This window comes from Seriola aureovittata, chromosome 23, assembly GCF_021018895.1.
Source record: "Seriola aureovittata isolate HTS-2021-v1 ecotype China chromosome 23, ASM2101889v1, whole genome shotgun sequence".
Classification (NCBI taxonomy): domain Eukaryota; kingdom Metazoa; phylum Chordata; class Actinopteri; order Carangiformes; family Carangidae; genus Seriola; species Seriola aureovittata.
In genome coordinates, this window is record NC_079386.1 from 14,804,042 (window position 1) to 14,831,116 (window position 27,075).

General features: G+C 40.6%; 2 protein-coding genes across 7 annotated transcripts in view; both read right to left on the bottom strand.

The window, feature by feature from the left end:
- LOC130164423 (solute carrier family 12 member 6-like) overlaps positions 1–23,858 on the bottom strand; it is a 28,348-nt gene extending 4,490 nt beyond the window's left edge. The window contains exons 1-24 of one of the 6 annotated variants that reach the window (XM_056369159.1): positions 23,722–23,858; positions 20,229–21,080; positions 14,677–14,771; positions 13,860–13,988; positions 12,434–12,580; positions 12,274–12,328; positions 9,378–9,508; positions 8,713–8,954; positions 8,494–8,621; positions 8,221–8,406; positions 7,463–7,627; positions 6,934–7,032; positions 6,438–6,495; positions 6,091–6,265; positions 5,403–5,521; positions 5,188–5,286; positions 4,976–5,095; positions 4,644–4,748; positions 3,884–4,052; positions 3,579–3,774; positions 3,276–3,445; positions 3,054–3,185; positions 2,023–2,130; positions 1,615–1,671 (exon numbers count right to left, since the gene is read on the bottom strand). In XM_056369159.1, the coding sequence (XP_056225134.1) occupies positions 1,615–1,671; positions 2,023–2,130; positions 3,054–3,185; positions 3,276–3,445; positions 3,579–3,774; positions 3,884–4,052; positions 4,644–4,748; positions 4,976–5,095; positions 5,188–5,286; positions 5,403–5,521; positions 6,091–6,265; positions 6,438–6,495; positions 6,934–7,032; positions 7,463–7,627; positions 8,221–8,406; positions 8,494–8,621; positions 8,713–8,954; positions 9,378–9,508; positions 12,274–12,328; positions 12,434–12,580; positions 13,860–13,988; positions 14,677–14,771; positions 20,229–20,454 (3,111 nt within the window). In that variant the 5' untranslated portion in view covers positions 20,455–21,080; positions 23,722–23,858. Of the gene's footprint in view, positions 1–673; positions 698–1,609; positions 1,672–2,022; positions 2,131–3,053; positions 3,186–3,275; positions 3,446–3,578; positions 3,775–3,883; positions 4,053–4,643; positions 4,749–4,975; positions 5,096–5,187; positions 5,287–5,402; positions 5,522–6,090; positions 6,266–6,437; positions 6,496–6,933; positions 7,033–7,462; positions 7,628–8,220; positions 8,407–8,493; positions 8,622–8,712; positions 8,955–9,377; positions 9,509–11,309; positions 11,377–12,273; positions 12,329–12,433; positions 12,581–13,859; positions 13,989–14,676; positions 14,772–20,228; positions 21,084–23,721 lie in introns of those variants that run through there. The other 5 variants (XM_056369163.1, XM_056369157.1, XM_056369161.1 and 2 more) reach the window with 5 other exon arrangements.
- Positions 23,859–24,634: 776 nt separating this feature from the next.
- Positions 24,635–26,658, bottom strand: nop10 (NOP10 ribonucleoprotein homolog (yeast)). Its single transcript, XM_056369348.1, has 2 exons — positions 26,459–26,658; positions 24,635–25,046 (listed from the first exon to the last, which is right to left on the bottom strand). Exons 1-2 carry the CDS (start codon positions 26,510–26,512, stop codon positions 24,906–24,908), a joined length of 195 nt encoding a protein of 64 aa, XP_056225323.1. The 5' UTR covers positions 26,513–26,658; the 3' UTR covers positions 24,635–24,905.
- Positions 26,659–27,075: the final 417 nt, after the last annotated feature.

Here is a 27,075-nt window from a genome sequence, read left to right on the forward strand (position 1 = left end):
TGGAGGAGGGAAAAGAAAAGGTGACATAAAAATGAAAGAGTGGAATGAGAGTGGACAGAAATTTATTTACTGCTCTGATGTTTTTGATTGTTAAAAGCACATTTGACCCAGGTCAGCATATAGTAAGTCATTATATTGATCTGGACAAACTCAAGAACTTTTAATTGAATCCTTCAGATAAACAACATAAAGAACAGCTGAAATTTAAAGATGAAAGATGATTTGGAATCTCATCACTTAAAGCTAATGGTCATAAATATGAGATCTAATCCTTGATTATAGCTCGAATGTTACTGGATATTTGGCTGATACTGATATAGATATCTGTGATTTTACATCAGCCGATTGTTTTCTTCTTTAAACACAAACAAACCTTGAGTTGGAGTCCTTATATTTATTTCTCTCTAGTTTATTCTCCTGTGGTATTTTGAGAAAATACATTCCTCTGATTTTCATAATGATCAGGATTGACAACACAAATTCACATTCACTGCTTTATGTCTTTTTCTGAAGGATTCAACTGCACTCGTAGAAGCTCAGAGGTGTCGCTGATCCAGACTGTGTGATCAAGAAAACCTCTTTGCTGCAACAGTGTGTCCAGAATGACCACTACGTCTCACTTGCTCTACATCAGACAGCTGATGCTTCACTACTGTGTAACCAGTAAACTTACATCATCAAAACTCCAGCGTACCCGCTGAGGAGACCAGTGACAAAAGGAAACAACATGAACTTTAATAGTAAAGCTGGACGTGAGATGCTGCTCAGATTGTTTTACAATGAAAAACATAATTTCTTGTGTCCTTGAACGTACTGTTGCATATCCAATACGTGGCCTTTTGACTCATTTTTATATCAATATCCTACCTTTTCTGATCCTGTAACAAGTCACTGTCTTATAGATTCATTTTGCCATTTTCAGTAGCATTTAAAGTACTGCAACCCACAAAATGTACATCTTTTGATCATGTCCTCTTCACCTCAAGTCAGACTCTAAATATAATTCTTTATGTGGAAAGCATGCAAGGAAATGATGATCTCAAAGCCAATGCATTGACCTTAATATTCATATTCAGTTTGCTCGTACAGGGACAGCTACAGATTCCAGACCTCATACACTTTGTTATTTCTCGACTGGATTTAAGTTTAAGAAATGATTGTGGTCAAACTCTTTAACAGCTTCAGACTGACCTTCACTAGAACAAATATCAAAGTTTTAGAAAATGTAGAATCTGAAAATGGAAATTTATCCCATACTCTTACCATTTGCAGGAATATTTTTTGAAATTTTTATAATTTTTGCCAATATCTGTGAATATCTGTATCATAAAGCAGCTTTACATCTGCTGCTATAATTTGCCCCAGAAAAGGGCTTTTTTTTTCATTTTTTCCAATATTTTAATATTTACTCATTTAATTTTGAGAGATTCCACATTAGCTAAAAAATGCTTTTTAAATAAGAAATAAGAAAAAATAACTGGTAGTGTCCAACAGATTAAAATGTGCAACTATCTGTGAGCTACTGTATCTTTTAACTGCCTCAATAGCATCCTGTACAGTTTATATTTTGTAGAAATAGATGAACTTACAGCTGGCCATAACCACTGACCTCACCTGAGACCTTGTAGCTCCACCTGCCTCTGGCCTACTGCTGCTGCTACCAGGGTTTCCCTGATAAAATGATGCACGACATTCACAGACAAATCAGATATGAGTGTGTTGTAGCTAATCGTGCATACAACCCATGTTCATGCTTATAATGACCCAAGTCCAATCACTTCCACCACTTCCGACCCATCACCGGGAATGATACAAAAGAACAAAAAAAACAAAACAAAACAACTCCCAGTCACGCAGATGGTTGCCAGATCACATGAATAGTAGTGTTAAAAATCAAAGTCATTTGATATTGTTTAAATGACAAGTGGAGACAATTTAAGGACATGTCCTGGCTGCCATATGCAAATCTACAACCTTTTTAAATTAAATGCACAACAATATCCACATTGGACCTAATCTTACCTCTCTTTCCCGGTCTGATTTCGAGAGTCGCATCTGTCGGAGCATCTGAGACCTCTGCTCCATCATCAGGGTCCTTTCATACGTGTACGCACTGATATCACTGTCATGCTGAGAGAAGAAGTGAAAAAAGAAACGAGAGAACAGTTGTGTATAGATAAGCACTGTTGTACTCTGCTCAACAGTTCTGCTCAAGCTGTGCAGCCAAGCACTGTTCAAAATTCTAAAGAGAGTTTCCAAATATACCAAAATTTTCAGCATGTTTTGTGCATCATTTATGCACAAAAATGTGCATAAAAATGTGCATAAAAATGTGCATAAATGATGCACAAAACATGCTGAAAATTTCCACTCGGTGGAATGGTGCAGCTATAAAAAGATGGAGGCTGTGTCCCAATTCAGGGGCCGCATCCTTCGGAGGCTGCGTTTGAACACCGACGGCGTCACAGCAGCATGACAAGGCTGTCCCGTTTCAAGAGCCCACGGGTGGATCGTTCATGGCCCGAATCTATCCCAAGATTCATTGCACGTGCTAATGAAAATAATATGGCAGCAAACAACCCCGACAGACGGTCAGAGGATTATACTTTTACATGTAAGTATTGGACTTCAGCTCAGTTCAACAGCTAATGGAACAGCTATTAAAACCAAACAGCACAGCTGGTGACGCAAACTGAAAATCCATATGCGGGACAGTAAAATTTCAGCCTTACAGGTCTACAATGGCTACGAAGGGCCACACCTTTGTGGCCCCTGATTTGGGACACAGCTCGAGTCTTGGGTTTGAATGTTTCACTCAGTGTAAACAGCATATAGTTTAAATGTGATGCCGGAAGAAGCTGATACATAATATATATGACAGAGAGTGTAATAAGATAATTTCAAAATTTAAAGGTGCTGAGGTGATTTATAATCGTAATTTTACAACATGTGGAAGCCCCGAGTTTATTGCCTCACATGAAACACAATTCAATCCACTTCAGTGAAAATGCACAAATCCTGATAAATGACAGCCAGTACAGCGAGCAGCGTACCATCTCAACTACTTCCACCTCAGCCTCAATGCGTAGGTGATAGAGGAAGGTTGCCAGGTCCTTTTTCATCTGGATCGAATTATCCTCCATCTGAGCCACTGTGAAGATTCGCATCCCACATTTACGCCACACCTGAGGAGGGGAGAAGAGCCGAACAAAGCAGTTGGAGGTGCAGCAATATTCTCAATGTAGAAAAGACAGTTTAAAAATGTAAAAAACTACTTTATGCTGGCGCAAGAGGAAGGGCAGCAGCATCAGCATCCCCCCGTCGTGCACAATCCACCAGACGTCGATGTAGCCCTCTGCGCAGGGTTCACTATTGCTGGGGAACAGAGAGATGTTTTTGGGCACCAGCAGGGCCAGGTGGGCTGCTGTGGTCACCCGCACTGTGTCTGGAAGGAAGAGAGGGGGCGCTGTTAGCCTCGTAACTCTGACATCATTAGATCAGGAAGAGAAAAAGAGCCTCTGTGCATTTTCCCGCTTATCTTCAAACTTAGTAGACAAATTTGCCCGTCTTCGACTCACTGATGAAGGTTTTCCAGGCCTGTGGGTCCTCGCTCTGCCTCCAGGCGTGAGGCCAGCCCATCACCACAGTGTTGGGCTTCATTCCTCCCAGGCCGCTGGACTGGATCATGTGGCTAATGCCTTCACGTGGCTTCTGAGCCACGATGCACTGACAGAAGCCCTTCACACGCTCCTTATCCATCAGGTGCTTTAGAGTCTGAAACAGGGGAAATAAGGCTGTGAGATTATGAAGTTAAATAGCTGATGAAAATCTGCTTTCTATCACGTTTTGTGACCACTGAAACCCTGTAAAGATAATTTCCCACCTGTTCAGCGGCGAAGGCCTCTCCATAGCTCTGTAGGAAGTTGCCAGAGACAACGGTGCCAACGATGGTCAGGCCCTTTCCCGCCTTCAGCTGGCTGGCAAACGTCAGTAGACGAGGAGACTTGACGTGGGCGTCTTCGTCCAGTTTTAGTAACACTAACAGCTGGGGCCTGGAGGAGAGATGAAGCAGAGCGTTTTCTATGAACAGGTTCTCCTACACATTCTAGGAGGACATTATGGTTTACATACTGAAGAGTCTTACAATATATTATCAAAAGTGAACCCTATCACTTCTTTTGTATTTTTATCTTGTGAATCTTTGACTACACCAATGCGGCTCCACTGGAACAGGTCACTCTTTTTAGAAGGTTTATAGTTCATTCTCGATCTTGGAAACAGCAGCTAACAGAAGTTCAACTTTTATTCTCAACCTTTAAGCGAACATGGACGAGGAATCCTTAAAGTGCTCAGAGAAATGGAAATTTGAACATCTACAAACTGCATCTTCTGAGGACTGTGAGACATGATGAAGGCTCCAGAATAGCTATGGACCATTGATTTAATTGTTTTGTAATAAAATAATAATCTGTAGTCATTACAGTGTCTACTGTCTGAAGTTTGCAAAAAAAAAATGTAGTGCAAAATGTCTGCTTCAGTTTATGAAGGCCATAACTTAAACTGAGTTATAATAACTTATGTGACAGGTTATAAAAAAAAGAGAGAATAAATTAAACTAAAGTTTTCATGTCACAGTTGATTACCTCCAGTTTTTGGTGTGTGGTGGTCCCTCCTCCAACCTCAGGAGGGCATAACGGGCAGCGCTGAGCGAGAGACCACGGATCCCATCCCCCCACTCTTTCTCCGCTCTGATACACACATGTATACATGGAATATATATAAGGATATGACGATACATACTGTGATAAGTAATGTGTATTCTGTGACCTCCACTGACAAACAAGCTCAAAGACAAAGAGGATTCATACTGGAAATAAACTAAGAACACAAAACACACACTTTTGCACACACTATTCTTGACCATGTTGTACATGTAAAAAAATGTGGGGTGGGATACATCTCCATGGCAACATACCCGTGATACTCAATGTATTTGTAGATCATGCCTGCGATCACCATGGCAACGATTGCGTAGTACCAAGAGGATATGAACATGAGCGCCAGGCAGATAATCATCCCCAAAAATGACAAGGTCCTGGACACAGATGAGCACAAGAGGCACAGGTCAGTGTGTGTTTATGTGTGTGTGTGTATGTTGGGGGTGTATGGGTGTGTGTTTGGTAGTACCAGTGGTAGTAGGAAAAGCGCGGCCTCCAGTTGGGTGTCCTCAGGAGGGTTTGGAGGGCACAGGCCAGGTTTACAAACAGATAACACATCAGGAAAAACCTGCATGGAGAGAAAATGAATCAATCACATTAGTAACACAAGTGTGAGATACTTAGGATTGAGATACACACACACACACACACACACACACACACACACACACAGCTGTGTCTCACATTGTGAGGATGGGAGCAACCAGGTCCAGAGAGGCGATGAGAATCCCCAGCTCAGCAATCAGGGCGGTTAGCAGCAGGGCCCAGGTGGGCTCCCCGTTAGCCTTCCCATGACCAAACACCTGGATGAAACACACACAAAAGAAAAACAGTGAACATCTGTACAGAAGCACCAAGTCAATCATAGTGAAACTGTATTAAATGGGACAGTTCAACCAACTTTGACCAAACATAACAACATGGTAACAGACCATACAGACTAACAAAAATAGTTTTTTCCTTAAAATTCCCTTGCTAACTGTCTGTCTGAGGATTTTCTAAGCTGTCCCTGTTATTATACAGTAATACGAACAATGTGACAGTTTGAGTAAAGCAAATTAACTGCCACTGAGGAACAGAAAATACAGCATCTTTAAATGTCATCAAATTACACGGAAACTACCTGAATAAATGAATCATAGATCAGGTCAAAGGTATCGGTTTTGAACTGAAACATTAAGTTAACTGCAAAGAAGAGGTTAACTGTCTGACCTTTCCTCACCCTTCCCCTGTGTTTTCCTTTCATTCGCACTTTTAGTTGAAAGCAGACAGTTATAATCTAGTTGTGGGTTGTTGCGTTTGCTAAGGAGACACTTAGTGTACTATTATGTTTTGGGTCCCTGTAATTAAAATGAATATTTGCAGCTCAAACCCGGAGGAAGGGGATGATGTTGTCCTTGGCGATGGCCTGCAGGAGTCGGGGAGCGCCGGTCAGCGACTGGAGGCCTGCGCCACACGTTGAGAAGAAAGATCCGATCACAATGACCCAGGGAGTCGGCCAAGCCAGAGTCCCCACCACTAGATTTCCTTTCACTGAGTCACCAAATCTGCAGGAACCAAAAAAAATACATCAAGTATTTTGAGTGTTTATAGCAGTGGACAAAAATATTACAGCTACTCCTTTTCAACAGAGCAGGCACAATGAAATACAATCTCCTTTTCACATATAACAGGACATGACACATATATACACACAGATACAAGAGCAGATGTACTGACTTGTCTCTGAGGACCACCCCGTCGATGCAAGCTCCAAACAAAACAACGCTGCTCAGGTCTGGATGGACGACACTCAGGAAAACAACATCCAGCAACAGATTAAATCAAACATATCCCAATTGCCTTTTCGACAGTACCATGAAAGAAGCAATCAGTTCAGCTAAAGTGGCAATCACAAAATGATGAAAACTGAAATAGATAATTACATGGCAAATCGCAAAGTCAAAAGAGAAAAGCGGACTAAAAATCGCCTAATTATCTTGAAATATTAGGAGCGTTCAGTTATTTCACACCATCAAAACAGCATTTTGCCTCAACACCTCATTGTTGAGCTGCAGAGAGAGGATGGTATTTGTTTAGAAATCCTCTGGAGAGCTGTGCTGCACTGCATTGTGATTCCAATTCACTTGAGACAAAAAATGTGTGAATGGTGCTCCGAGTTGTTTCTGACTTTGAGTGCCTGGATATTGAATCAAAACATATCATAGAAGGATACAGACGATGGAAGTGGTGAGGATGGCGAGGATGGTTCCAATGGGGATTGAGCGCTGGGCGTCTTTCAGATCCCCCGACCGGTTCGAACCAGCCATGATTCCTGAGGAAAAGAGGAACATTATTATTATTATTATTATTATTATTATTATGAGAATTACAAGTACTATAACTTTGATGCATTATTATCATTATCATATATAGATTTAGAGAGGCTAAGAAACTCTTAATGTTATATGAATATTATGCTTTTTTTAAATGGATCTTTTGAGTGCTGAGAGGTTCTGTTCACTAAAATACATGTGACAATGTTTTTCTGAATTGCATAGACCTGAGTTTCAGAATAAGAGTCATGGCAAAGACATGATGCACCTGATCCTGAAATAGCAGCTGCTCCAAGGGCGACTCAATATCACACCTACTGCCAACAAACAATGATGGTGAGAATAAAGTTTACACTTCTTATACGCTCATTCTTTTGAGTTAACACAGCAGGTTTGGCATTTGAGCACGAGTGAGAAACAAGTGTGTACCTGTGACAGAGGGGAAGAAGATGCCCACCAGCAGTGTGAAAGAGGTGGTGATGTCAGCAAACACATAGGGTTGGTGCGTGGATGCCGGATGTGCAAAGTGAGAGGAGTTGAGGGAGCCTTTCTCCACCACATCCCCTTTGCTGAGGTACGAGCTCCACACGTTCTCTGTGAGAACGACATTCAACATGTGCTAGTTAGCAAGAGTGTGAAGTTATTATTGTTCATCCTCTTAAACTGAGTCTTGAGTCACAGATACTATTCTGTAGCACGGCATGTACAGTCGTGTGCTTGTCGGCAGGTACGTTTGGGTTTGCACTGACGTCTCCTTTGAGGGGGATACCTTCACTACATTCTCAACTAAGCCAAAACCATGTTGTTTTCATATGTAGCTAAATGAGAAAAAGCACCAACTTTGAGTTAAAAGAATAGTTCAACATTAAGAGAAACAGCCTTTGGCTTTCTTGCTGAGAGATAGACGAGAAGTAACCACTCTGATGTCTATATACTAACCCAGCATGTTAATGTTAATATGCATATTAACATTGAGTTTATTAGTTGAACTGAAAGTAATTAGTTTAGTCTAATTATTTTATAGGAGGGGAAAAAAAAGGTAATGATCATTGTATTCTCACATGCCTACACACACTCCATATCACACACACACACACACACCCACACACCCACCCACACACCCACACCCACCCACACGCACACACACACACACACACACACACACACACACACACACACACACACACCTGAAATGATCCCACTGGCCAGACCGGGGATCCCTTCAATCTCTGAAAAGTTGTTGGACATGAAGTATTCATCACAGGAGGAGTTGAGGTCTGGACCATGGCAAAACTGTTTCCAAAGATATGTGGTCTTCTCCACCAGAACAGGAGCGTGGGTGGGGTCAAAGGTCGGGCCTACAGTGCTGTTTTCTATTGGGATGGATACGGTATGTCAAGAAAAACGGAATGGATGTAAACAGAGCAGGCTAATATCTCTGATCTTCCTCTGTTACCCACCATTAGTAATTGTAAAGTTGACATCATCTTTCTCCACCGCCTCCTTGATCTGCTGCAGGATGGTTTTCGCACACTGGCTGTCATAAATTTCATGACCGTTGATCGTTCTGTTTCCCAGCATGCACACGCTGCAGACAGAAGGACCATCAGTCAGTCAAGAGCGTGAAGAGTTAACCGATTGGTCAGCGTATTTTGTGAAAAAATGTCATCAACACTTACGAAAAATTTGGTGGTTTGAAGGCAGAGACCAGCGCGCCGATGTAGATGGAGACAATGGAGACGATGACGCAGGCCAAGAAAATGGAGGCCAGTTTGTTGACGTACTTCACGCCCACAAAGACCAACAAGGACATCAGGAGGAGACAAATGGAGCCGTAGACACGCATGTTGTTCAACATGGCCGCTCCTTCGCCATCAGGGTACTTTGACTCAAAAATAGCTGCCTTAGGTGCTATGTACATCTGGAGGAGGGAGGGAGATGAGGAAAAGACTAGATTTATTCAAGTCCAATGAAGCTGGAATACACAGTTCATTCGTTAGGTTTTATAGCAGCATCATATCACATCAATCAATCATGAAAATCTACCCCTATATCGCAAAATATCATATATTGATGTCCTAATATGTATATATATATATATATATATATATTTATGTATACATATATATTTATGTATGTATACACACACATATATATAATTATAACGGAAGCAATAAACAGTTGAGGAACCAAATCTGTCCTTAAGCACTGCTGCATATAAAACTAAAATGATTAAACCCTGGAGAAAGGGTGATAATAGTGCCTAAATTATAACAGACATAATGGTGGTTAAAGACAAATACTGGTAATAAGTAATAATTATGACGAGGAAGCCAAAACCCACCAGGAGGATCTCGATGGCTCCCAGGATGTACATGGCTCCAGCGAAGGTGGTGCCCAAGTAGAAACACAGGCCCACCGCCCCCCCAAACTCTGGACCCAGAGAGCGGCTGATCATGAAGTAAGATCCTCCCGCTGGAGGGGGAAGAGAGAGAGAGAAAGGGAGAGGAAGAGAGAGAGAGAGAGAGAGAGAAAGAGAGCGGGGCAGGTTGTACGTCAGGGTTGGAAGAAGTGGAAATGGAGAGGGGAAAGAGAAAAGTAGGATGGCAGAAGAAAAGAAATGAAGAAAAAATAAAGACAGATTGTAAAGAGAAGAGAAGGAACAATGAAATAGGGAGAAAGACAGAGATGTTGGACAAGAGGAAGAGATGGGACATAAAAACAGAGAGATAGAGAGGGGGATGGATGGTTAGTAACATTATGATGTTAGGACGTAAAGGGAGAGAAAAGAGGACAGCTGATGAGAAGTCATCCTATGCTTGTAGAAATAAGCATAATGTTCTACATGACACACTGGAGAAAGAAGACAGAGCAGATCTTTGGTCAAACAGAATCTGCAAATGACTCTTCACAACTGTTTTTTGCCTCACTGGTAGTACAGGAGCGGGCTTTAGACAATGTTTAACATTTTAGAACTCTGACTTTTTGTATTAATCATGGCAGAGTTTTAGTAAAAAAAAACAAAAAAAAAAAACATGTTTATATTTCTCTAGTCAAGTCAATTTTATTTATGTAGCCCAAGACCCCAAATCACAAATTTATCTTAAGGGATTCTCACATAAATCTTTCATATAAAAGGTGGGAGGTAGGGGGGTTATTTTGTTGTGTATCAGCAGTGATATATTCATCCCTGTCAGCTGTAGTTGACACAGAAGCTGTGGCAGCAGCTGCTAGAATAAGTTTACTTCATGTTTTTTTCACATTGATCAAAGAAATACATTGATCCAAGTCAACTTACAACAACTTGGATCTAGCTAGGCAGCTAGCTAGCTATTCTTAATGTGGCCAACAAAACCAATAATGCTGTCTCCAGCCAGGTCCATCAATGGGCCACCAGACATATGGGTAGTGGTTCTGACGTCTGGAACCAGGCTATCAGAAGAATACTGTTTTAATTATCTTCACCAAACTCAAGCGTTACACTGGCACAAGTATAATAAACTAATAGTGTTAAACTTACTGCTGCAAATAGCATTATTCTATGCAACTAGTACTCCAAGTGAGCTCAAATAAACAGTAAGAATTATTTGCCGATTCAGTTTGAACCAGTTATAAACAGATCATATGAGGGAGTCACACAGTAAGAACAACTGCAAATTCACTACTGACTGTAAGTCCAGAATTCAGTGTTTGGTCTCCAAAATGCAACCCTTTCATGAAAGGCACTCTTATATTTCCTTTACACACAATTAATATGAATAAAAAATGGTCATATGATGGTGATATTGCAGGTTTAACGTGACTGAAACATAAGATCAGATTTTATAGATAAACTGAATCACGGCCAGCACCCTAATTGCTAAGTTCTTAAGCAAGGCGCACATGCTCCAAACACTGTCTGTGGAAAAGTTTCTGGACTCAAAAGATAAAAGTAAAACATCAAAACACCTTCAGTCTCAGCCATCAGTAAAATGACCTGTATGCAGATGTATGAATTTTCGTGTTGAGCTGTATTTGGGAAGCCAAACACTTTTGATTACTCCTTCACGTTAACCGCTGTAAACTACATACCTACAGTATTAACTACAATCTGAAACTGGATGGTGAGAAAGCATGAGCGCTTGAAGCTGTTCAGGTGAGAATAAGAGAGCATGAAATGAAATGTCTGATGCCAAACAAGACATGTTAGACATTAATTCTCTATGTTACCTACCGAGGGTTTTCAATCTACATTCAATTAAAGAAATGTCACATGCTAGTGGAAATATCACACTACTTTGACATTTGGGATATTCGGCTTGAGGCGTTTCAGTGAAAGGCAAAGTCAATGGCGGATAAATATCCTGGGGTTTTTATGTGTGTACAGACAGAGAGGGAGAGGTAGACAGAGGGAGAGACAGGACAAACAGAAATAACACTCATTAGAAGAAACATATGCACTTTGTCAACACCGCCATAGCTGGAAGATGAGAAGGACAACTGGGGGTAAACAACCTGGAAAATTCAAATGAGCTCACTTGGCTTGGTAAATTCAAAAACGGTCACCATAAAAATGTGGACTATGGAGGAAAACTTCAACTAGCTTTGAGAATCAGATAGTAGATGATACGTCACATTGAAGTCTACATGCGGGCTAAAACATTCTTTATCGGCTACATTTGCATGTCCTCACCTCTGTATTCACTGGTTGTGTTTAACTGCAGTATCACTGCTGAACCACCAGGTTGGCTGAATCTCATTCGCAGTAAAGCACGTGACAAGTAGACACATATGAATGACATGAAAGCGTGACAGCCCACAGATGCAAACTGCAGCACTGAGAGAAAACTGTAACTTATGTCAGTTCTGGTTTTACAGGGTTATTACCTCGATGTTATGAAGTACTGTGATTTGATTGATTATCACTTAGACTATTGTTTATCTTATCATCATTTGCTCCATCATGAGTGTCATGAGACACAAAAAATTAATGTTGGCCTTTTTATTCCCTAACAAGCAAATACTTGAAAATTTACTTGAGGAACTGAGGAATTCATAGTCAAAATAATAATTTATGAATTTTCTGTCAGTCAACTTCTTATTGATCTAATCAGTTTGTTTCCATTTGCAACTTTTTAAAAACCTTTTTTCTAATCTCGTGTTTCCAGTTAGTTTCCTCCCCCTGTTTAGGTTTTGTGAAGGAGGTCGAACATGTGCCATTCAATCCACATATTTGGAGAGACAGAGAGGTGAAGGCATACCTGGTACAACTCCGTTAGTGGCGATTGCACTCATCGATATTGCAGTCAACATTGTCTGAAGAAGAGAGACAGACAAATAATCAGTTTAGAAAGTTTTCTTTATCTGTCTGATCATGCCCATGTCTGCTAACACACTGCAGCTACAGACCCAAATACTCACACAGCAACAGCATACGAAGACAATACAGAGGGCCTGCAGCACCCCAGCAGTCCCCACCACCCAGGTCAACCGCAAGAACAAGATGACGCCAAAGATGTTCTGGAGGCAAGGCAGGTAAACGCCCATAAACGTCCCCATCTGTGGCGACTGGAAGGTACATAGAGAGACAGAACTAAATTATTATCAGCAACAAAGCCCAAACATAGAACATAATGTTAAGGGAGAGTCTATTAGGACCTTTTCCTTTTATTTCTACTTTGTCTTCCATCTTATCATTGTTTATAAATGTCTTTTAACTATATATTTCAATCATTTATATATACTATTTCAACCAATTATTCATCATTTTTAGCTGTTTTTCCTCGCTTGATTTCCAACAATCTCAAATTGTAATACATGGAGTTACTGCCTCAGGTTGGTGTGCCGTTACCTTATTGTGGCTGGTAGTTTACTGGTTATTGTAACAAAAATTTCAAGCTCAGCACTGCACACTTGTAAATTATAAATCCTCAACAATATCTGGCTATTTTTTCCTACTTTACACAAACATGTGGATATATCTTTTAAAGCTACTGCACAACGTGCTGACTAGGAACTGCAGCAGTACCCCTCGATGCACCAGACTTATGTTAATGCTATCCTGAACACACTGTGTGGCCAGAAGGGAGGATTAAAAATGTTTTGGTTGAACTTTCCCAGCCGTCTGTTGGCAAATGTGTCCAATCCTGCAAACGTACAATCAGAACGGGGTGGAAATGGGAAATTACTCTGAACCACCACAACAGATTTATTTAGGCCAGTCGGTTCCTTATCAGCAGGGATCACAGTGCAGATCAGGGTCACATCCTACTGTACTTTCACTTCTAGACGCTGGGCCAAGAGGGCAATAGTTGTAGATTTGTCTGGGACTCAATGAGCATAAGTTAAATCTTTAATTTTTTTATTTGATTTTAGACGGAGTCTTGTTTCTTTCATTTTTATGCCTTTATGCCATTTCAGACAGAACATATGTGCTGACATTTCCTACAGTGGTAATGATCATTTCAACTCTGTACGTGTTGCACCACAAACGTACGCATAATTATCATCAGGGTTAAGATTGCTGTAGCATAAGAACACTGTACAGCAAGACAAAGTACATTTGGTGCATGTAAGATGTATGGGTGATGTCACGGGCATCAAAGTCCTAAAGTACATCTAAACAGATAAGACTTTAATTTAGCTGTGAGAAAAGTATTTAATTCCAGGAAAGTCAATACCGACAAGGTTCTGTTATTATATGACTTACACTGTGAGTTCACTTCAGTTTGTTATGTGATTTACTGTGCTTTTGTTCTTTTGCTGTGTGTTTTTAAATTTGCCTTGATGAGTCTGAAAGTCTATTATCAGTTAAAAAGATGAGTTAGGCAAACAGAGTCTGGTATACCTTGCTGGCTTTCTTCTTCTCACCAATGCTCTCGGCCTCCTCGTGCTCCTTGGCCCCCTGCGTCAGGTTGGTGTAGTTGGCCAGGCGATTGAGGAGAGAGGACACCTTCGGCCGAGTGTCCATCTCCTCCTGTGGGATGAAGAGAGACGGGGGAGGAGAGGAGTGGTGGAGGGAGACGTCGAAGCGAGAAATAGGGTGGAAAGACATGAAAAAAAAGGATGGGTTGACAGTGGGCGCAGGAAGGCAGAGAAGAGGGGGAGGAATAAGATAGCCAGAGGATAAAGAAAAGGGGACAGAGGAAAGAAGAGAAAGACCAAAAACAGGGTATAGAAATGACAGGGAAGTAGGCAGGGCATAGAGAAGGGAGAATAAGTGGGTGAAGAAGAAGAAAGATGGAGGAAAGAAAGAATGACAAGCATAGAGGAAGGCAAGAGATAGAAGGTAAAAGAACAGAAAATTGAGGAGAGAAAGAGGCATATTATGTGGCTTGTTAAAGAAAGTGGAGATAGAAAAAGAGCTGTTTCCAGGGAACCTTGTAATCTAAAAAAACTAAAATTATCTGCACCCACAAACCAAATGCTGGTCTATTTTTGGCTCTAGTGTAGCAGACAAACTGGCAAATAAACAGCCACCATGTGGAGATTCTGTTTTTATCCGTGTATAATGAAAATGAGCATTTTTAGGAAAGCAGCAAATGTGGCCAAGAGAAAAAATGTTTTCTACCGTTAATACAAACCAAGAAGTTTGCAGAATATTTATAACATGATTAAAATGTGCTTGCGTAGGATAACAGTTTTATCAATATTGTGTTTCTAACCTCAAATAAGGCCAAGTTTCTGTCGTAGAAGTCATCGTCATCCACCCCGTGACTGTTGTTGATATACACACTGGAGATTTTGGAATTTCCATCACCTAGACACAAATAAAGAGATGATAAGACAGAGAGAGGGGAAGAAAAGAGAAGGGTGACACAGCAGGATCAGTGTGGACACACTGGTGGCCGTTTTCATCACTGTCACTATGGCTCTTTGGGGTCGAGTTGCACTCAGATTCATTCCAACTTTCCCTCTCTCACACGTACACACGCAGAGTTTCATACAACAGCCACCATGTCACCAATTCAGTTCCACCTCAGTCAGCACAGACCAATGCATCAGCAGCACCTGAGTCAGCAACAACACTTCCCTCCCTGCTCCGCCACAGTCACGCTAACGGCAGCAAACGGCCGTACGCAGTGACACACTTGACAGCTGGACACTCAAACATGACAGGACTTGAGACTCATAAGAAGCATGGCTCTTTTGTAAAGAAAAAACAAAAATGAGGCAGCGCTGATCAGTCGATTGTTACCAACATTATTTTATGTGTGAAAATCTTATTCTTACACTTTGTTGCTATCCTCCCATTCTGAACTTCTATGACTCTACAGTTAGTTTACAGTTCTTGTTTGGATTTCACCCTAAGCCTAAAGGCAAACATGGGAGATCTAAGGGTCCAAGATAAATATTGGGGCTGCACAATTAATCGAAAAATAATTGAAATCGCAATATGGCCAAGTGCAATATCCAAATCACAGGAATTGCAAAAAAAACTAAACAAAAAAAAAAAAAATCACAGGAGCGACAAATTTTTTGATAAAGGTAAAATGTGTCACATCATTGTTGTGTATTGTTAGCACCATAACCACTGTGGTGCTACAGAGACACCCCGGCCTACACATCACATTCTCTACAGGTAAAGGAACATCCCGTTTGACACAAGCCCTCATCATCATTTTTATATCATTTTCAGTGAAAATTAAAATGTAAACTGAAATCGAATCATGAATCAAAATTTTTTTTTTCTTGTGAAATTAACAGAAATACTTACAACTAGCAGACATAAGCTGCGACAGTACAGTCTAAGCCAAAGAGGCCGGGAAATGCTGCTCATACTTTATAGTCCAGACAGATGATGCACTGGTGGGGGACACACCCAGAATGCATCAGCAACTTTCACTATCTTATCATCTAACTGCATTTCTAGAACAGTGCATCAGCTGGTTACACAATGAGAAAAAGTCAGTAGCCATTCAAAGAAAAAAAAAAAGCCAACATTTGGCTGGTGGGTGGTAAGTTCCCATCCTGTTCACAGTCCTTCGTTTGGCCCAAGATAGTGAGCGTGAAACTGACTCCACACCAGCTTGGTGGTTAATATTCAGTGGCTGAAGCGTGCTGGCGTGGTGGGAAAAGATTAACTAACAAGCTAATCAGGCTATTTGCTCATTTTCTCTCATATGGAAAAAAAGGTGTTTTGGATAAATACAGATACATATCAGTGCATGTCAGCAAGACCGTCCAGTTCACACACTCGGGACGGGATATCCGTCTGGTATGTTTATCACCTAACCTGTTTGTCTCGTCAGTCAGGAGTCACAGATATGACGACAGCGTCTTTTGGATGTCAAAGGTTCCTGACTGCTCAGACTGTCTCTGCTCAGCCTGGTGACATTGACATCTCCATCTGACACAACAGTCGCAATAGTATTTTTTCTGTGACTTAATGCAGATTTGATGCACTGACATCTGTTATTATTTGTTGGTCAGACAAAACGAGACATATGAAGATATGATGGTGGCATGATTTTCACTATTCTCTGACATTTTATAGACCAGACCATTCATTAAGAAAGTTTTGAGTTAAATAAATATATTTTTTAATTCTCCAGTTCCTGCTTCTCCACTGTGAATACTTAAGTTCCTTTAGTCTATGATTATTGATTGACTGTCTTTGTGTTTTCAGCTGCCCTGCACTCAACCTCTGTATCACCCTGCATGAGTTTTAAACGTGTTTAAGACTCACATTTTCATGCCTTTGATCAAAAAAATTTCCACACAGAGGAAGTGAAAGCGTGCACCCTGAACACAGTTCAGTTGTGACAGTTATCAACAGCGCTGTGAGCTGAACACTCAGTCACACTGGACAACAGTAGAGGAGGCTGTACCACCATCTGGTTCAAAGCTGACTGCAATAACACAGTTCTGTTCTATCACAGTTGCTTTAGTGGTTTAGTAATTTTGACACAAGACTTGATTTGTAAAGTTTACAGCCTGCTGTGCTGTTGCTCCTGCATTACTCTGTGTACAAGGACACACCTAAAAAAAAAAAAAAAATAAAAAAAAAAAGAAGAAAAAAGTGATTCCACTCACAAAATACGAAGTCTTCTTCTCAACTAATTTCTCGATATTTAAAAAGGCGACTGTATCGGCCTAAACAGTCCTGTATCAGTTGGTTTATACTTACTATCTGTTTTTCTGCAAAAGTTAAAACAATAAATGACGTTTACCAATATATTGTTATTGTTCTTTTTGTTAACTGCCTTACAAATCTACAATCCTAACTGTCGAGGTTCACCTGTGAGAAGTGCAGAAAAAAATAACCTTCCTGTAAATACCCCTCTAAAAACCTCAGCTGTTGAACTGCAGAGTTCACACTCAGCACAGAGGAACACAGCTGTCTACTGTGTGTGCGTTCCCCAAGAGGAGCCCTCCACCTGAGATTACCACACCTCAGTATCATGCCTTTTTGTGTAAGTGTGAGCAACCAATGAAGCAGAAAGATACTGAAGCCAGGTGTGTGTGTGTGTGTGTGTGTGTGTGTGTGTGTGTGTGTGTGTGTGTGTGTGTGCACACGCGCGCGCACGTGTCAACGGGCATCAAATGCAACAGCTGACTTTATCGGTGTCAAACATAATGGATCACAGAGCATTTGACCTTTCTGAAAATAATTCTCAACTCCTCCTGCCTGCTTTCCTTTTCAGCGCCTTTCAGGTTCTTGACTGATTCACTTTAATAACAGCATTTTTCTTGTCAGCATGCTGGTTTTTCTATTTCAGCCGCCCAGGACATGACTGCTCTGCTATTTCTGATAGTTTCTGTGTGGGTGATGGACAGAGAGACGGACAGGCTGTGCAGAACAGTCGTGTAGTTGTGTCTCCAACAATCTCCCTTTTTGTGTCTCTATAAACAACCACAGTATCACAACAGCCTGATCGAAACTTAATCTGATTAACTGGCTCCATTTCTATTTATGGAAGCTTATTAAACAACGTGGGGCATCCTTACTACTATGCAACTGCTTAAGTGGATCAGTGCAGCTAATACAGTTACATCTCTCCACGGTTATAACCCTCTTGTTGAGCCCGTGAATCAGCACAGCTATTCTTAAACACTTGTGGAGAGTGATTTACTGCACTCCACACGACAACTGCACAGTCACAGCACACAAGAAAACTTTTTACTGGTTTCTTCATTTACTCTTCCGGATTCCCTCACAATCTCATGTCAAACCAGGTGCACATCTGCACTTGTTAAACCTGAGTCCATGTGAAAAGGTTTCTGCTGTCAGCTAGCATTAAGTTAAGGGCTGAATCACCGTATCTTCTCTGTAGGTGGGCTGAGCAGCAGTGGGGGAAGTGAAACCTACACTATGGTCATAGGCATACATTTTTCATCCTCTCATTGTTCTCGTCATCTGCTGAGTGCAATAACTGTGGCGCTGAACTGTTGCTCATTCTGCTGTGGACCCCCTAAGGGAGCAGCCCAGAGTCAAGCTCTCACTTAGGAAACAAATGAGAGGGCTTAATGACCCAGAGAGCCATAAAACACATTTAAAAAGGCATTGTTAAACTCGAGACATGCGTGAGGATGGATCTAAAAATAGCACTTCTCTTTTTACTTCCCATTAAACTGACATTTTTGAAACAGAGCTTGTTGAAACCTTGTGAGCTCGAATATTTTTCTTGCCAGTGGCCTCACTCCAGCATGAGCCAGTGTGCTGCCTGTGCTTGACCGCTGCATGACTGATTTCACAGTAAGAACTCTTGTGTTGAAACTGTAACTAATGAATGGCACTCTACATCTGTAACTGTGCAAGTGAGTTAAAGCTTTGTTAGATAAATTCACACGCTGACAGATATGAATGGCAGAAAGAGGTAAACATCTAAAATCAATCAGAATAACACAGAAATCATGTGACAAAAGGTCAAGAAACTCTGGCATGCAGCCTGTATGAGGGATTTACACCAAAACATGCACAAGGATCCAGAAAGGCGACAAACAAAGACAACAGATAAATAGGGGAAACACGTGCACCAAGAATTGCTACAATAGAAGTGCTTCAGGAAGTAAGGGCAGAGTGATGGGTTCAATTTGATTTGGATATGCAGAAATGTTATAGACACTCTTATAATTCTTTTTCAGCAAAAAAGTCCATTTATGGATCTAACTGACAGTGAGTGTGGTAAAAAAATACATCTGTTATTCAATCTGTAATACATATTAAAAAATAAAGTGAAGTGTAATACTGACTGCACTGTCTCTGTTTTCCTTTATAGTTAGTCCACAGAGGCAGTGCTGTTGTTAAACTGTCCAATAAAACATGTATTTATTATGTATTCAGCTTTACCTTCAGACAGACTGGCAACAGCAAATGTTATATTTCAACTCAGAGACCAAATTTTCTCCTCCAAAAGAAATTACAACATATATTAAAACACTACAGATAACAGAGTTGGTGGTAAGTACCAAAGGGATTTTTCTCCCTTGGACAACGGTGTACATTGACCGGCTGGTCATCTCTGGAGCTAAACTGTGAACTGCTGAGATGACCACCTTACATCTTCACATCTTTAAAAAAATTAATTTCTTAACTGAAATTATTTTTTGTATGAACTGAGCACTAGTTGGAAATCTAAATGGTTGCTTTCTCATCTGAACAAAATACCAAAACTTGGGTTAAAGGGTTAGTTTAGATACATAAAGTCTGATCGTCACGCAAAAATATCTGTAACATTGCTGCTTATCCACAACAAGCCCATCGCTCCCCCACAGCTTGCACTTCCTTATTTGTATGTGCTTTTGTATTTGATACATTTCCGAATTCGGAGCATGATTGTGCTTCATCTTTATAGACAGTTCTCCCCAACTGCCATTGATTTTTGTTTACAGAACTTCATGGGAAAATGTGGCTGCTCAAAATGCAGCCACTATGAATGCAGGTTCAACTGTTCAGGAACGTGTGACATTACATGCTTATTTCTCAGCCAGTGTGTCATAAAGGAGTGGCTGGCTTACATGTCTCAAACATAAGGATTAAAATGTCTGTAGCCATGTAAGTAGTCGAGATTAGATTAGGGATTGGATACAATAGAGTGACATGTTGCTATGCAGACTAGGTGTGTGATCTGCATGTGTTCAGCTCTCCAGTCAGGGCTTCTGTATACCATTAAAAAGTGTGAACATGTTTTATGATGCATATTTTAAGCATAGAATTGTTGTGTCCCTTGAAACCACAGCGACAACAGAGTATGTCAGTTTGTGCGTTCTTCACCTTGCTCTGTGTTGCTGTGGTCTGGCGTGTCAGTCCCTCCTCCTGCTGTGGCAGTAGTTGTCAGGCCTCCCGACGTCTCGCTGAGAGGGTCACTTCGATTGACACTCTCCCTGGAGCCGAAGCGGACGCGGGCACCGGAGCGGGAGCTGATGTCAGGAGACGTGTCGGACAGCCCCGGGAGGTCCTCTGCCTTGGTGGGCGTCACCGTGAAGCGCACTGATGCCATGGCAACTCACTTGGAAAAGTTAGACGAGGAGCGCAAGGGATGTATGGGAGGCAGGAGAAGATGGATGGCTAGGGGGCAGAGGTGTTGGGGAGGTTTCACGGACTAGCTAGCAGGGCTGTGCTGACTTGAGCTAAGCTAGGCTAGGCTTTCTCCCAGGTGATGCCGAGGTAACAGCGGCCACTACAATTTGTCCCTTTGCAGCTGCAATTCTCCATTGAAGCAAAGTAGTCGTCTTCCACCAGGCATGTGAAAGAAACTGTACCAAAGGCCTCTTTCTGCGCCTACAAGTGCAAAAGACTTTCTGATTCTGTTTGAAAGTGATACCAGCACAGGAACTATTTCTTTCCTATGAATGTGTGCATGTGGTTTTAAGCAGCTGGCAGTGATGATAATCACACATACATAAAGAGCTGAGGGGATCTCTTCTTGTAGTGTCAAGCTCAATCTTTTTCGTCTTCCTTATACGTCAAATTGAAATAGTGTTTCTGTACAGAATCTTTTCTACCTACTCTATGTCTTGATTCCTGTAGATGAGGACTGATGTCTTTCTCTCTGCCTTTTGTCACATAAACACATATAGACTTTGTCTGACTTGCACCCTGGAGATAAAAGTGTCTTTCTACTTTCTGCTGCAACCATCAGCAGTCACAGTAAGGGCAGGGGAGGATGTGATGGGAGAGAAATGATTGAGAAATGATTGAGGAAAAAATACAATAGAAGTTAGTTTATATACAGTGAAAAGGAACAAAATAAGTAGGCTGCATGTACTGTGAATTACAATTAGGAAAAGCAGCACTTTTCTCCACAAATTTGTATCTACAACATGTTGTCAGGCAGCCATTGTGTAATGTGTTTACTTGCAAAGATAATCAGTTTAACACAGTTTTACAATGCTTTCTCTGTTGTGCCATAAAACAAATTCACGTGGAGACAGCTGAAAGAGGAGGTCTGTATCTTTTTTGCCTTTAAATTCACCCCATGCTCCTAAAATCAACAAATACAGTCTCTAGCCTGCCTTCCTACACAATAAAACGTCAACAAAACAGTTGCTAATCTAAATAATACATACATTGAGCAAATATTCATCATAACCGCCTAATTTCCTTTGTGTGAATATATGTCTCTTTTTACAAAAACTAACTCTAGGGAAAACTGTGTCCGGGGTTTTATACTTCAACAACATGACACCTTTCTAAATGAAGGAGGTGTAAAACAATAACCAGTCTGAGCTTCACAGTTGGCCGGCGTGCCGTGCAGGTGCAAAGTCAACTATGCAATTTACTCTGTTGTCTTGGGAGAAAAAGTGACAAGACAGGTGGATATAGCTGAATTGTTGTTTTAGCTTGGTTCATAATTTAATTATTAAAAGGAGAGCGGTTCCAACCGGTTGTGCCAGTAGCTGCTGGCTGTTTTCTCTCACTCTGCATGCAGAGACATGGTCCACACACACCCCCCACCCCACCCCCCCGTTTTAATGCTGCCTTTCTCTCACACTTTGTCAGTGCACATTCAGAGATGAACAGGGGAACAGACAGCAAGGTGGGGTAGATGGGTTTTGCACCTTTCATGCCCAGCTTGCAAAGCATGCCTGGGAAGAGAGTGGGGGGCTTATGGGGCTTATTTTCACCAACTTCCAGCTACATTTGAATCAGTGGGAGAGCTGAGGCCTATCCCAGCACTAGCACGCATTGTACAGCAAAAACCCGGGAGAGGTTATCAGTCTAGACAAACACATTCACACCTAGAGGCAATTAGTCTTCAATACAACTCTATGGCATGTCTTTAGACTGAAAGAGAAACCAGAGGAAAGAGCAGAACAAGGTGCAGAACATTTTGTTCTCCTCTCAAATAATTTAACCTGATTTCTGCTTATTTGAGCGCATATTTTGTATTTCAGGGGATTCTTTTTCTGCTCAATAACATTGATATTATGCTTGTAATATAGCACAGAATCAATGATGTGTTACCCTGATTCACATTAACCATATGCTGTGAATTATGCTTTCGATCACAGGAGAATAATATCACCTGTGACTTAACCTAATATCTTCATTTATCTTCCAGGCTGTATTACCAGTGTATGCAAGATAATTTTCTGAATTTGCTGCACTATTAGTTGATTGACAGCTTGACAACTTGATTGACAACTATTTAGATAATATATCATATTGATAGTATAATCTTTTTTTTATTTGATGCATTTATTTGCTGTACATGATAGTAAACTGAATATGTTAAGGTTTTGGACTGTAATTCACAGAAAACGAGACATTAAAAGACGTTACATTGGGTTTTTTTCACTATTTTCTGACATTTTAAAGACTAACAACTGATTAATGAACCTAGAATATAACCATTAATGAAAAAATCCTTAGTTTGAGCCTTGCAGTGTTTTATCAGAGTTAAATGAGCAGTACAGGGCTGTAATGTTAGCCGGTTGGCTAATTTTTTCAGTAGGGAGATAATAAATGGGTGTTTAAGTGCCACAGCATAGCACCTGAGCTCATATCCAAAATAATGTTACAATTATTACAGTATAATTAACTAGATAATAATCCAAAAATAAAGAGATAGTGTTGTCCTGGTCTCGTGTTCAATCAGTCTCAATCACAGGGGTTTATGTAAATCCAGCTGTAATCATTACGACCCAGGGACAAGCATATAACCAAACTAGCCTTTACCAATTAAAAACAAAATCCTTTAATTAGTTTCAACCTGCTGAAAGCCCAGTTGTTGCTGATACTCGCTTGCTAGCCACCACTCAGTTGCCATTCTAAGCCAATTAAGCTAGCCATAATAATTCTGGCTTGAACCGGTCAGTAAACGCCTCCCGATATTATTACACATTCAGACCTGGCGTTGTAATGAAATTGTAAGAATATGTGTTGCTTCAAACATGACCTTAAGACAACATTTTCATGACAAAAGGAATGCGGCATCTGGCGTTAAACCGCGGCGGTTTAAACGCATTGAGACAAACTGGTGGAGTAATTAGCCTGTTATTGGCAAAGTTGTGATTTTCGATTAAAGTAAGCATCGTATAATGAAGAGCTGCGCGTGAAGCACTCAGCCATCACTTCTATAGATACAGGAGGAGGGGGTTGTATCGGGTGAGGTGGTCACTGACGGTACAGCTAGCCGAAGCTAACGTTAGCCATGCCGCTGATAAACTGTCAACTCCGCGGAGCTCCTCAGATATCTCACAGACAGCGACAAACGCCCGTTGAAAATTTCAAACCCCATACAGCAGTCACATAAAGCGCTTACCTGTTTCAAGTTAACCGTAAGAAATGCTTCCACCATACGACTGTTTTCAGTTACATCTGGGAAGAATTGGCTCCGCTCCCAGGTTTTCACGGCACTTTTTTGTCCAACCGACCCAACAAAAAGGAAACATGCAATAGCGCGCGGCAGGTCCTATTTCCCTTGCCGTCGTCCCAACGGCATGCGCGTGCGTGATGACTAACAAACTGTCATCGCTACCTGGGAAATGTAGTCCTTGTAGCCCAGACATGGATTGTCTCTGTTTCTACTGTTTTTAATACTGCCTGCTTAAAATGTATTACTTAAATGTTGTAATAGGTTAAAAATCGTTTATAATGACGACACGAATACTTCAATAGAAATTTGAGGTACTTGTACCTTACTTATTTACTTGTGTTTCCATTTTATGTTATGTTTACACCACTACATTTAAGAGGGAAATTCTGTACTTTTTCTCCATGACAGCTGTAGTTGTTACTTTTCAGATCAAGAGCTTGCAACTCCCTGTCATTTTAAAGAAATTCATAATAAACATATAAAAAAACAACACAGTGTTTACAATTACGCCATTGGTTCCCAACCTTCTTGTCTTGTGACATCTTACAAAAACTAGTGTGCTACTTGGTCAAATTTCAGAGTTGCTAGCATTTCCACCGGTCCAATAACTGTTCAAGTTCCCAAAAGGTGAAAGTCAAAATAAATAAATAGATACAAGTTTGTTTAGAACTTTTCTTTTTCTCCTACCCCATTATTCATTTCACCAGTTGTGATTCTTTAGCAGGCCGTGACCCCTTGGTTGCCTTCATGCTCTATATGGAAGCATTTGATTTCTTATGTTTCCCCCACTGATTTTAGTCAGGTTTTATTCTTTAATTTGTCACCTACTCTGGATTTTATATACACTCAGACAAAAGAATAGAGTTTATGAACTGAACATTTATTCAGCATGAAAACAAAATCATAACAATAACCTAAACTGAATGTCAACAAATTACAGCACATAAAAAAATAATCAATGACAGCTGATATCCAATGCAATAACAGTCCCTTCGATTTGGGCCTGGAGCTTTCCTGCTCTTTGCTTTGCAGTCCTATCTTCGCCTTCACCCCTCCAATTCTTGGTCTCCATTGATCGACCTCTCCCTTCTTCCGCTTTCACCTCTGCCCTCTCTCTCTCTCTGTCTCTCTCACAGAACAGGTCTGGGCTGTTGGGTGAGCAGAATGCCGAAGCGTTTCTTCAACATCACCCGATGTCGGGAGAACTTGTCGTCTGGGGAGAAGCGGGCTGGATGGGCCGAGCTGGTGGGCTGCCCGTCAGGACATATCTTCTGTTGGTGACAAAGAAGGAAAGAGAAAGCTCAGTTGATTTCAGCACTGGGAGTGATGAATAAAAGACTTTTTATTGATAGTTCATACATTGCTTGTTTAACACTATTGCCTGTTTAATCATTTACTACAGTGGTCCCCAACCTTAAAATAAGTGAAGTCTCCTTGCACTACATCATCATAGGTCACATCGATCTATGAGCTCTAACCAAGACATGACTTTGCCTCCCTAGTCTCCTTTGAATCATTGTTTTAGGGCAGAAAAGGCAAAACCATCCAGGATTCCCAAGAAAAAAGTCAAGAGGAAAATAAATAAATGTTATTGTATGTAAAACATATAATATATATCTTTCTTTCCTTTCCTGTCCTGTTGATAACCTCACAACTCCTCAGATGTATTGTGTGCTTTGTAATGTTAAATCAGGTAACAGAGATCTGTATTATTGAAAGTTATGAACCTTTCAGTCTTGACGATTAGACGTTGTGGAAAAAAGTGAACGTTGCAGCTGAAAACTTATGACTGTGAAAAGCATATAAAACTAGGTATTCAACTAATCGATGTATTGTTTTGTCTACAAAATATCAAATGTCAGTCAATAGTTAAAAATGCCTGTTGTAATTTCCCACAGACCAAGATGAAGTCTTTAAATGCCTTGTTTTGTCTGAACAGTCCAGAACCCAGAGGTATTCAGTTCACTGTCATGTACGAGAAAAGCATCAAACACTCCACAGCTCATACCATTGCGGCAATGACTAAAGCAAGTAAATGATTATAAAAATAGGTACTGATTAATTATGTCAACCAACTAATTAATAAATCAACTCATAGTTGCAGCTTTTAGATAAACTGGATGTTAAACATAAACCAGGAGAGAATGAGAAATAAAGGAATATACATTTACATGTTTTGAATACTTTGTTTATTTTTTGCTTGCAAGAAGTATGAGAACACAACAACTTGGATTCTGGTAGCCTGTGGAGAGTATTTAATGTCGTGGATATCTGGTGGAATAAATTATGTCACAAATTGATTGATTGATTGATTGATTAGCCTATATATGATCAAAAGAACTGTTGTCTGCAGCTCCAGCTATCTGATTATTCCAATCAGTGCTAACTTCCAGCTGCATGTTTCCTGTGATAAGACTTCACTCGCTGATGTTGCTTTATGTTTACGTATGTCTTTTATTTCAATGAGCTTTGTTTGCCCCATGTTAAGTTTAACAGTCGAATTACAGGATTGAAATCATCTTTACGTTAACGTAATAACAATTATATACCAGCGTTTCCAGAGATCGATAATGTCCAACGAGCTCAAATAAGCCTCTATATCGACGAGCTAGAGTGAAACTAGGAGCAAAAATACATTAATGGAGAGTAAAGTCACATGTTGGGGATGTAAACATAACGTTACCTTCAGAGTGTAGACTCTGTCCCCCTTCTCGTCCACGTAATACTGCAGAAACATCGCGGCAGCACTTGTCTTGTAGATCCACAAAAATGAAAAAAATAATGATATTAGCTGACTTGTATCGAAAAGAAAACAAATTTTCTCCTTCAGTTTCCACGTGCAGCAAAGTTTCTCGTCGCCCGGATGGCAGAGCGGATATCCGGTCCTGAATTCAAAGCGCTCGGCATTCTGGGAAATGGAGTCTCCTAATATCTTGCTAAACACTTGCCCAAAGTCCCTAAAGGTAATTTCAAAGTACTAGCAGAGAGACACGAAAATGCTTCTGAGTTTCAAGGTTGATTTTTAACCTTGAAAAAGAAGCTCTTACCTCAAAGTTCTCTTTCTAGATTTCTTCTGGAGCTTTCAGCCACTTGTAATGGGCTTCATCCGCAGATAGCTAATGCTCACTTGTTAGATGGAAAGTATATGAAGCTTTACATGTATGAATATCAATATAGATAAAATTCAAGGAAACGTATTTTTTTATGTCTCCCACTTTGGAAAAGAGTGGCTTTTGAAATGTATTCAACAAAATATAAATTCACTTTGTCTACAACTTTCATTTTAATAAATTGAATTTT

Excerpts from the sequence above, each read along its gene's own strand:
- nop10 (XM_056369348.1), bottom strand. The coding sequence starts at position 26,512 with ATGTTTCTGCAGTATTACGTGGACGAGAAGGGGGACAGAGTCTACACT. Across the intron at positions 25,047-26,458 it reads ACAGAGTCTACACTCTGAAG|AAGATATGTCCTGACGGGCA; the intron begins GTAACGTTATGT and ends TGTCACCAACAG.